General features: G+C 43.0%; 1 protein-coding gene and 1 long non-coding RNA gene across 9 annotated transcripts in view; one reads left to right on the plus strand and one right to left on the minus strand.

Moving 5' to 3' along the window:
• The window catches only part of LOC308593934, a 373,867-nt gene that overhangs the window by 141,794 nt on the left and 219,975 nt on the right, over positions 1 to 12,098 (plus strand). The window lies entirely within an intron of this gene.
• Positions 1 to 12,098, minus strand: part of LOC308593732 (cadherin-10) — a 419,208-nt gene that overhangs the window by 32,289 nt on the left and 374,821 nt on the right. For all 8 annotated transcript variants that reach the window (XM_081206334.1, XM_081206330.1, XM_081206331.1 and 5 more), the window contains exon 3: positions 8,597 to 8,891. In XM_081206334.1, coding sequence (XP_081062460.1) covers positions 8,597 to 8,891 — 295 coding nt within the window. The remainder of the gene's footprint in view (positions 1 to 8,596; positions 8,892 to 12,098) is intronic.

A 12,098-nucleotide genomic window follows, 5' to 3' on the forward strand; every position in this document is an offset into this window, starting at 1 on the left:
TCATATCTGACACATGGCAAGGGGAGCAGGGGGAGGAAAAGATGCAGGGCTACTACTTTTGATGGTTCTTTTGTGTCTGAGGAAAGGCTGTGACTCAGTTGCAGAGCATGTGTTCTGCATGCAGAAGGTCCCAGTTTAACCCCCTGGCATCTTTGAAATATTGTGTTTTAATGTTGTAACCTGCCTTGGGACCTTCGGGTAAAGGGCAGGCAATTAGTTAGCTAACAATATTGTTGGGGCAGGACTTTGGGGCAAATGTCCAGGGTTTCACTCATCACAGTACGCTAGGGCTACCATGTTTCAAGCAGTGAAAATCCGGACAGAAAAGTTGTTGAGCTTCTTTAAGTTTTGCCTAAAATTGCTGAACTTTTTGGGCAAAATCACAAAAGCAAAGGCCAGGAAATGGGGGGGGGGACGGAACTCCCAACATGGGCTGTCATGTGTCCAGGTGTTCCCAGATATTGGACTGATTTCCACCTCCACACTGCTGCCAACTGCACTATTCCGGATATGTCCAGACACATGGCAACCCTAAAATATGCAGAAGAACTCCCAAAATAAAGCAGAACACTACACTCTGGGGAAGAAACCTCTGCAAAGCAGGTAAATCTGAAGACTAAAATTACCTAACTGCATTGCCAAGTTCTGCTTATTCATCAGTCAATTTGCAATGGGTATTCAAGGTAGAAAGTATTTATTCCTAAACTTTAGAGTTGGGGTCTTTTGCAAAGAAGTCCTGAAACACTACCACTTGCCTCCAGAACACTTGCACTCTTGCTAGAGGCTCAGGCAAAGCACAGTTTCATTCATTGCCGATAAAATGATGGATAATTAAAGCAGGAGATGGGATTCAGTCTATTGAATTCGATAAGTTTGTAATGAATAATTTGGCCAGCTTTAAAGGCATGGTGGGTTCTTTGCTGTAGCTTCCTTGCCTTCCGCTTTGCCGTGCTGAAATGTATGAGCTTCTAATCAGCTGGAAGACTTAATCCGTTCCAATCCATTTGAATACATTAAGGGCCTTTCCCTTCTGTTTCATCTCAACATTTAGCCGGTTTAGAAACCGCACAGCCTTCAAAGGATTCTGAGGTACAATTAAAGCGAGCCCTGACTCACCCTTGCAGCACCACCCGGCTTGTTACTTTTCTGCTTATTATACTGTTACCTTTTTAGAAAAATCGTTTTATTCCTTGCCTTGCCAGCCAGTTTCTAATCCCTTTCAGTGGCGCACCCAATGCCCCGTGCTTTGTAGATCAAATCTTTTGAATAATAATAATAATAATAATAATAATAATAATAATAATAATTTATTATTTATACCCTGCCCATCTGGCTGGGTTTCCCCAGCCACTCTGGGCGGCTTCCAAAAGAATATTAAAATACTATGGTACATCAAACATTAAAAGCTTCCCTAAACAACGAGTCAATCAACGAGTCCTTTAGCAATGCATCGGAGGGTATCAGAAGCATTTTGGAAAGCCAAACAAATTGCAAGACACCATTTCCCACTTCTTCCTTTTCGTTTCGTTTCGTTTTTCTCAGTTCAGGAATAAGCTAAAATATTATTCTGGCTCACCAGGCAGGTATCGCTTAACACTCTTCCTCATATTTGCTGAAAGCAAATTCTGCAGCACAATGTAACACTTCTTCTTTAGAAAGCTGAAGTGTACTACTAAGCTATGGAAGGAGGCAGGGGGTCAGAGCTTCCTAACACAGCACCTATTTTGCAAAGACAAGATCCCAGGATTCAGTCTCTGCGATTTATCTCAACATCTGAGGTAACACAGGGGAGAATGGATTGCATCCCATGAGGCAGCAGTGGTTGGTGGGAAATGACATTTTAAAACATTCTTCCCTGTGTTAAAAACTCTCTGAAACACCAGCGCAGGTGGGAAAGGGTTGGAACAGCATGTTTCTCTTGCTTTCAAAGATTTCTAGATTCAGGAGGTGCATTCAGAACTTGAATCCCCAACTAGCAGGCTGAATTAGTGCAAGCCATATGGTAATTGTCACCTCATTTCCACCTCATTTTTCTCTCTCTGTGTGTGTTTGTGTGTATTTTGCCCAAGCTTAAGTCTTTCGAGCTTCCAGAACCAAATTACATAGGATGAGCAGGTATAACGACACAACTAAGTTAGTTCTTGGTATGAGCTTTCGTGTGCATGCACACTTCTTCAGATACACTTCTTCAGATACTTCTTCAGATGTGTATCTGAAGAAGTGTGCATGCACACGAAAGCTCATACCAAGAACTAACTTAGTTGGTCTTTAAGGTGCTACTGGAAGGAATTTTTTTATTTTGACTATGGCAGACCAACACGGCTACCTATCTGTAACTATAACGACACAGAAACAGATACCTGGATGACACCACCGAAAACTGCAGATTGGGTGAGCGCCAAAACTATTTTTGAATGCTCTTTAAAATCAACAACACCTTGCATGCAGCAAACGAGTATATATTAGATGGCCCTCTTTCTGGTGCAGCTACTACATGCAATAAACTTTCTTTGAAACAAAAATGGAAGAGCATTTGACAACTTGACACTCTGCCTCCAGACAGCAGCGCTACAGTGTCAAGAGTCTGCCACTTATTCTTATTTCCCTCCTTATTCTGCAAAATGGAGAGCTCTCAAAAAGATTCTTTCAGGTCATTCTTTAAATGAGATCCCTGTGATAGTCTTCTTAATGTGACAGGAATGACTCCAAGCGTGGTGATCATAGCAGATAGCCACAAATTCAAAGGGGGTGGTGGTGGAAGGAGATGAATGTCCCAGGCCACTCCTGTAAAATGCAGAGTAAGTATGTTTTAAGTCTGTTTGTTCTGCCTTAAGGGGCAGAGCAGTTTGCTGGGTGGAGAAGGGATGCACTGTGCTTGCATGTCCCCCACTTCAGAGCAGTGCTGCAGTTCTGTAATTTTAAATTCTGGACCTAATGCTCCTGTTGGGAGGGGGCAGGGGTGCCAACTTGAATAAAAGATTGGGGAGGGGGTGTGTAAGCCCCACCCTATATAATTAATCATATGACACGGTGCACAAACACCACTTGAATGGCAATGCTCATTAACTTTGGGGGGCACAGACCCCTCAAATATTTTATTGGGGGGGGCAATGCCTCCTTGGCCCTTAGGAGTTGGCTCCTATGCAAGAGGGGTGATGTTCTCCTTAGATTGCAATATGCATTACTTGTTCTCTGGTCCATAGATCAATATTGAAATATAATTGGAATTATTGTTTTTCAAATGAAATGCGATAGGTACATCAAATGAAACAAGGATTTTAAAGGGAGGCTAAAAGGGACGTGGGTGGCACTGTGGGTTAAACCACAGAGCCTAGGACTTGCCGATCAGAAGGTCGGTGGTTCGAATCCCCGCAATGGGGTGAGTTCCCATTGCTCGGTCCCAGCTCCTGCCAAGCTAGCAGTTTGAAAGCACGTCAAAGTGCAAGTAGATAAATAGGTACCGCTCCAGCAGGAAGGTAAACGGCATTTCCGTGCACTGCTCTGGTTCGACAGAAGCAGCTTAGTCATGCTGGCCACATGACCCAGAAGCTGTACGCCGGCTCCCTCTGCCAATAAAGTGAGATGAGCGCCGCAACCCCAGAGTCGGTCACGACTGGACCTAATGGTCAGGGGTCCCTTTACCTTTTAAAAGGCATTTTAGAAATGGACAGTAGGGAAAAACACAACTGGGTACATCGTACCTCCCGAGTGCCCTGGGAAAAATGGGACAGCCCAGTTTTTTGTGCGCGATCATAGTGGCCATTTTGGGTGGCTTAACCTCATTCTCTTGCCTCAGAAAAGTGCTTTCTAGGGGCAAGAGTGAAGCACGGCTCCCAGAAGACAAACATCCTAGTTTGGGGCTTGAAAAAGTAGACGTTATGGGTACAGGTCCTACATCTGAGTGGGCAAAGAACAACAGGTTATTAATGCCTGAATCTCTCTTTGTAGTTGGCATTGCCATTTTAATTGTTTCGTTTGAAGGCACACTAACTGCGGAAAGTGCTGCCCCTACTATTGTGCAGGTTGAGGAAGAGCGCTTCAGGCAGCAGATTTTGGCCTAACGTCAAAGAGGTGAATGTTATCATTTATTTAGCATATTACTTGACTTTTATTGCCATGGAGTGGGGCATTTTGAGTGGGGTTCACCCCACTCCCACATGCACCAAAGCATACTGAGCTGTCTCTGAAAAGTGGTTTCACAGTTGCCAGTTTCCTTCCCCTGTAACTGGGCTGAATTCTTTTTGGAGAGGAAATATACAGTAAGCCCCATATATATTGCATAAGTCAGAGGTTTTCAACTTTCTGAGCCCACGGCTCCCTTGACTAATTACCTTCTTTCTGTGGTACCCCTGTGGGGCTCAGGAGCCCAGTTATGTCACCCTTTACCTGCAGAGCCGGCAGCCCCTCACCCTTTTTTTAACACCCTCCCTTGTGGAGTGTTCCCTTGGCCTCCTCTCCTCCCCCATCTCTCTTGGGAGTCCTCTGGGCAGCCAAGGCTGCCACCCCTGGTCTCTGAACTGCCCCCCACCCCAAAGAGAGGTGCCTCCTCACACTGCCCCACAGGAGCCTGGGAAAAGGATGTCCCCATTCCCCTGGGGAGCTTGTAGCCAGGGCTGCTGCAAAAAACAGCTGTGCAAGCCTTTGGGAGGCAGAGATGCAAGAGGGCATCAGAGGAGATAGGGAAGGTAAGAGGGACAGAGGCACCCCTGACCATCATTCAAGGGTGCCACGGCACACTGATTGAAAACCACTGGCATAACACCATTAATACCCCCTGATCTGAAATCGTGCTCAATGCATAAGGGGATTGATAATATGTTTTGCTGTGGATTTTTGCTGTGTATTGTTTCTTAGTTGTGTGGTGGAGTAATAATAATCAAAGAGCACTTGCGCAAATGAAGGAAATATGATGGGTGCCCAGTTGAGAAGAATTATTGTGCCTTTGGAAACAGGAAGAGAGGACATATCATACTAATGATGGAGTGAATGAAAAAGCCTGAGGACCAAAAGTATGCGGTAGCTGCTATAAATAGTTGGTGGGACTTCTGAAGAGAAAGACAAAGGGAACGCTAGGTGGAAATGATGGCAGGATAACGGCTGCAAACCGCCTGTGAACCCAGAGGGAGGTCACACCTGTGTGAAGTTTGCATTGATATCCCTGAGGTAGGAGGGTAGAAGAGATTAGAGGGCAGAGGGACCAACGAGGAAGGATGACAGCAATCAGCAATGCTGAGAAACGTAGGTGGGGTAATTCATAGGATGAGCTGCTAAAGCCCAAAGATCCAAACGTAGTAAAAAGGTGGGCAGAGAAATTAAAGACAGAGAATAAGTAGGTTAGGAGAGATGAATAGAAGGGACACAGTGAAAGAACAGCGAAGGATAAAAATCCTAAAGAGTTTTCAAAGCCGCAAAGTCTTTCATTGGCCTTAGCAAGTCAACAGAAAAGCCGTGGTGAAGATAACTCACCCAGAGATAATAAAAGAACGGGGGCGTCGTGTTGCAGCCAAGGAAGAAAAATCATATCCAATATATATTTCTCTACAAGTTGCTGCCATGTGAGAGACAAATTGCACTGTGGAGGGGGCTCCTCAAACCAGGGCTTAGACTAGAGCTTCTAGATCTTTTAATCCAGCCCTGAGACTCCCGGGATAATCACCGATTGTTTCATAGACAGTGGATTAATATTTAGGACATAAGTACTACTTGTTGAGTGATGAGACAGAGAGAGAGAGAGTTAAACAGCTGGTGTGGCAGGATCTTGTTAAGAATGCAACCGTAATGTGATGTGTTCCAAATGTAACGTGTTCCAAAACAACTGTGCCGTGCTATACGGGACTCTCCGGAAACATAAGGACACACAACCTGCATCCCATTTTAGTGCATAGAAATAAAATGAGACTTGTGAACTAGGGAGAATGGAGGAGAAATTCAATTTGTTTGGATTTTAATGAGAAACTACCTAATTTGCACTTGTCAGATCAACACGTAAACCAAAACACAGCTGTCTCTTGAAATTCGCACTTCTCTGAATTTTGGGGTGTAGTTCTACAACTAAACAGTGAGTACTAAAATGCATATACTTGGGGTAAGTGTGCATAGAAATGCATTATATTAGGGAAAATTGTATGCAAAAGTAAAAACTGCATAAAGAAATATGCACCAAAATGCTGACAAGTTATGAGAATTTTAAAGCAACAAATCCCAAATTGCTGCAGAAATGTGGAGAACTGTATTGAAGACTGGAAAAGTGAGAAGCTGCGAGAAAGCAAAATTGAGGTTGTCCATACCTAATTATGACCCTTCCTCACACTGCTATTTATCTGGCAGACTCCTGAAATATTGGGATGCCAAGTTTGTGGCACATCATGAATTATTTGTTTTTAATTGGCCCGTTCAGAATTTTTGAGGGGTGAAACCAAACAGCATTGTGGCTGCCTGATGCTACATGTGAAAAGCTATTCATGGGAAGCACTCAGCCATGTACAGATAGTTCAACTGGTAAAGCATGAGACCCCTGAATTTTAGGGTCATGAGTTTGAGTCCCACAATGGGCAAAGGATTCCTGCCCTTGCAGGAGGTTGGACGAGATGATTCTTGTGGCCTCTTCCAACTCTACAATTTGATGACCCTTTGATCCTATGTCAAACAGATCCACTGATTTACTTGTAAATACAGTTTCCATTCTACAGGCACAGACTCATGATCTAGTATGCTTCTGAGAAACGCCATTAGTTCAAAACCAAGTAAAACAAATACAAAAAATGAATGAAGCTTACTTATTGTTGTTAGCTGCCCTGAGCCTGGCTTCGGCTGGGGAGGCTGGCATATAAATTATTATTATTATTATTATTATTATTATTATTATTATTAATGCAACAACTAATGGTGTAACAGTGCAAATCCATGAAAGCTCATTCAGAAGCAAGTCCCAGTAGGTTCAGTAGGGTTTACTCTCTACTAACCAAGCTTGGGACTGTAGGCTAAGAAATCTAGTTTCCATACAGATTGCAACATGAAATTGAATCTCCTTCCATGGAGCACACTCAATGTATATGGGAATCGGATTGAATGACTTGCCACCAGATTTGCTCTGTGACACAGATGTGCACCTGCAGCTATTCTCTGTGCATGGCTCCTAGTCCAGAATGGAAATCTGCACATCAAACCTTGCTTCCACACATAGACCTGCTTTGCTGGGTCAGTGTGCACTAATTTGCCATTTGTGTCTTGGTGACGGAGGTCTATTGAATTAAGGAGCATCCCGTCCTGCGTTCTGGGATGGCTAAAAGTGCACAGCTGGGATTTTACACCAGATAGCTAAGAACATTTTCTGTTAGGGAACTCTGAGTGAACAACTCATGCTTTTATGCTCGGGATGTAATTGGTTGCGACATTTGCAAATGGGGGATGAATATTCCTTCTGGTCAAATAATGTTTTAGAATCTTTGTTTTATGGCTTCCAATGGGTTGGTGCACTTTCTCCTCTACGCATGCTATGGACATATCAGTGAAATGTATCTGAAGCCTGATCCAGGAGTTTATGCTAGATTACCTTCCAGTTCTGTAATACTGTGACAATAAAAGTTATATCCTAGTACTCTGGTACGTGCATTTATTCATTAGTAACCACTATGGAGTGATGGATTCTCACTAAGTTTTAATCACAGCCATTCTCCCAACTAGCTGTTTAGTCTCAAATAACCGTCTTTTTTGCTCTATAACACTCACTTTTTCCCTCCTAAAAAGTAAGGGGAAATGTGTGTGCGTCTTATGGAGCGAATGCAGGCTGCACAGCTATCCCAGAAGCCAGAACAGCAAGAGGGATCGCTGCTTTCACTGTGGCTTCTGAGATTCAGAATATTTTTTTTCTTGTTTTCCTCCTCCAAAAACTAGGTGTGTCTTGTGGTCTGGTGCGTCTTAAAGAGCAAAAAAAATACGGTATCCTCTGTTCCTTCACTTTTTATGGAGAATATAGATCACTGGGATACAAGTAATAGGCAGGGATCCATAATGGATATAAAATGCATCACAACAGCAGCACTACTACCATAAGGATATGAAGTGTGTCCCCAAATACATGTTTGGGTTAAAAGTGGATCCCAGATCCAAAAACATTGAAAACTATGGATCTAGATCTGTGGTTCCCAATGTGGGGCACGGGGTTCCCGAAGCGAGCACGGGGGCACATGCCCCACAGGGGGGCAATTTGATTTTTAAGGGAGGGCGATTTGATTTTTAAGGGGGTTAATTTGAGAATGAGTTATTAACAGTGAATGGCCTTTTAGGCTTCCTCCACGTGAATAGGAGTCCATGAATAATAAGAATTATATGTCATGGGGGGGGCATCAGGATTTTAGAGACGCTTAGGTGGGGCATGGCCCCCCAAAAAGGTTGGGAACCACTGATCTACATAATGCAGTTCCTCATTCCATTCCATTCCACTGTTTTTCCTTAAAAAGAAAAAAAAAAGACCTAATTTATGGCATCTCCCCCGAAAAACGCAATTCCCACCCTGGCTGCCTGAATTTACAAGAACAGGACATATGTGGCATCTCACCTTTGCAGACATTTATTTCCATTTGAATGTAACACTCACCAACAACTGACATTTCAGGAACACTTGCGGTGTAAACTTCTTCAGGAAATGTTGGTTCGTTGTCATTGATGTCATGGATTTTGATGACAAACTCTGATTCAGGCTCCACCGGCCTGAGTGTTCTCCTGTTAATAGCCTGGGCACGTAGGGTGTAGTAAGCTTTCTCCTCCCTGTCAATTCTTCGTGTGGCATGAATGTCACCTGTTCGCTCATCAATAACAAAAAGAGTGCCAGCTCCGTCTCCTGACAAAATGTACTTGAGGGACCCATCTCCTTTGTCTTGGTCAGAGTGAAGCTAGGGTTGGGTGGTGGGAGGAGAGAGAGAGGGAGGGGTGTTTAATAAAATGGGTCCACTTCTTCAGAAGACAGCGAGTCACACAGGGTGCTTCAAACAAAATATGCATTGACAAAGGCAAGTCCCTTTCAATTTATGCTGACTCAATACATCACCAAGTGTGTGCGTAGAGCATTGAAATTTTCATTTCCCAATAATGCACAGAATATTCGTTAAGAGCTCAGCTCCCATGGCAGATTTTAGTTTCTCCGGCAACACCTGTTCCGTGCTGTGGAACATTTCTGTCACAAATCTTAAAGAAGAATTTTATGGTAATGCTGACCTTTTCTTCCCTTGGAAAAGAATCTATTAAACATTCACAACCTGCTGTGTTAGTTGTAAATTCTCTAAACAGATAAAGGACAAGGCGGGGTATGTGATAATTAAGAAAAGCTGCATAACTAGTGCCGGAACTGCAAAATTTTCGAAAGAAAGCTTGTTATTTCTTCCCAAAGAGCAAATGGGGAACAAAATCTTATGGAGAATCTTGCAGTCTCCCTAGGTGCTCTGCCTGTGATCTTAAGGTTAATATATTTCCTCGGCTTTCTCATTCACCAAACAGTGCTATCTCCCAAAGAGCTGAAGCTGGCTAGTGATTCATAAAGCTGTTTCAAGTATGGTTCAACACATGTTCTGCATGCAGAATGTCCCAGCTTCCATCTCAGGCATTGCTTATTAACAGAATTCAGAGGGCAGAACCAAGAGGACCATGACCTGAAACTTTTCATTCCTAGTAGACAATAGCAGTGTCTCCATCAGTATGGTCCTCCAGATTAATATTATTTATTTATTTATTTATTTATTTATTTATTTATTTCTCATCCATCTGGCTGGGTTTCCCCGGCCACTCTGGGTGGCTCTCAACAAAATATTATTAATAATAAAGTGATAAAACATCAAACATTAAAAACTTCCCTAAACAGGGTTACCTTCAGGTGTCTTCTAAAGGTCAGATAGTTGTTTATTTCCTTGACATCTGATGGGTGGGCATTCCACAGGGTGGGCGCTACTATGAAGAAGGCCCTCTGCCTGGTTCCCTGTAGCTTCACTTCTTGCAGTGAGGGAACCACCAGAAGGCCTTCAGCATTGGACCTCAGTGTCCGGGCAGAACGATCGAGGTGGAGATGCTCCTTCAGGGATACAGGGCCAAGGCCATTTAAAAGTCAGCACCAACACTATGAATTGTGCTCGGAAACGTACTGGGAGCCAATGTAGGTCTTTCAGGACTGGTGTTATATGGCCTCAGCGGCCGCTCCCAGTCACCAGTCTAGCTACCGCATTCTGGATTAGTTGTAGTTATATGTGGTTAGACTTCACATCCCAACAGTCCTAGTCAGCATGAGTTTAGTTGTAATCTGAAAACAGAGAGCCACAGGTTTCCCCTCCTGTCCATAGAGACACATTTTATCTTACAAAGGAAAAAAAAAATTCTCCCCTCTGTTATTCTTCTAACAGCTTGGTCAGACCTCACTTGGAGTACTGTGTCAAGTTTTGGGCAACACAGTTCAAGGATCCCAATAAAGTGGAACAGGGGATAAATAAAGTATGACCAGGGGATAGTGACAAAGCTGGTTAGGGGCCCAGAGTTTGAGTCCTATGAGAAAAAATTGAAGGGGGGGGGAGATATTATTCCTGGACAAGTGATTATTAAGAGGCAATATGATCTTCAAATATCTGAAGGTCTGCCACATAGATGTGGAAGCAGATTTGTTGTAAGTACCTCCATAGGGTAGGGCACAAACCAATAGGTTCAAATAACAAGAAAGGGGATTTAGGGTAAGCATTTGGGGGGGGAAAACCTCTTGATAGTAAAAAGACTACTCTGGTTAGAGGTTTCCAAACTTGGCCCTCCAGATGTTTTGGAACTACAACTCCCATCATCCCTAGTTAACAGGAACAGTTGTCAGGGATGGTGGGAAACGTAGTCCCAAAACATCTGGAGGACTGAGTTTAGGGATGCCTGCACTAGATTTTCAGGAGGGGTTCTGATGTTCTGTGAAAGATCACATCAAATGTGGAAACCATCAAGGAAGGAAATATCAGGAAAACGGAATAAAGTGTTGTCTGAATGCAGTCCACAAACCCAATTCCCTTAATTATTCAAAATGGAGGTCCCTGGAAATGTATCAGAACCCTTCCTCAAATTCAGCTGTTATTTGCCATCAACCTCATGCATCTTCTGCTACTCAGCATATCTTAAGATCTAAGGCATCCTTCCATATCCGATACCTTCATGAGAATGTGGCAGCATTCTTTTCCCCATTTTATGAGCTTTTCATGCATCAATACAATAAAAAAGTATTTGACAGTGAGGAAGGACAAATCTTTAATGTTTTCTACACCTGTCTACTCAGAAATAAGCACCATAGAGTTCAATGGAGCTTCCTTCCCAGATAAGTGTGAAAAGGATTAAAGATTTAATGGGCTCAACTCAAAATTGAACTTACGCCAAGGAGACCGATTTCATCTCACATTAGTAACACTGATGCAGGAAGAAATACATGCAGAAGAAAGAATGTAGCTTTCATATTATGTGCATCAAGCAAGTTCAAGCAAACAATCTGGGGTTTCTCCCCCCCCATACAAATAATCAGCCATACGGTTATGTCCCTAATGATCATATTTGCATACTGATTTCATTATATTTAAATGTTAACAGCAGCAACAACTTTTTCTGTGTGTAAGCAATCTGCTAGACATTTGCATGCTATAAAATGCATCCTGGATAATGTGCTTAAGGAAATATGTATCAACCTTATGTGGGGGGGGGGAGAATATATCAGAAAACCTATAATGAGTGAAGAAACCATTGCAGGCTTTTTTTTAAAAGAGCAGATTCTTTGAGGGGCTGCCCCCATCCCACCTCGCAACTTCGATTAAGAACAGAGGGACGCTAATCAAAAACTGGAGCAGTGATTTGCATGATCATCTTCAGTCATATCAGCCAATATAGAAATTAATCACACAATCATTAATTCAGTTTTGAGATGAAGGATGGGATAGGAACGGGGGGACGGACTACATTGATACCTCTTGCTGCCTCAACTATTTTATAACCAGTGCTGTATTTTGAAATAACCACAGGTTTCAGGACCCAGTAACATCAGCCGTGTCCAATGATAACTTATCTCCTCCACCAACAACAACATCAACTGAGGTTTTGGCAGA

Source organism: Podarcis bocagei (assembly GCF_964188305.1).
Source record: "Podarcis bocagei genome assembly, chromosome: 8".
In the NCBI taxonomy this organism is placed as follows: Eukaryota; Metazoa; Chordata; class Lepidosauria; order Squamata; family Lacertidae; genus Podarcis; species Podarcis bocagei.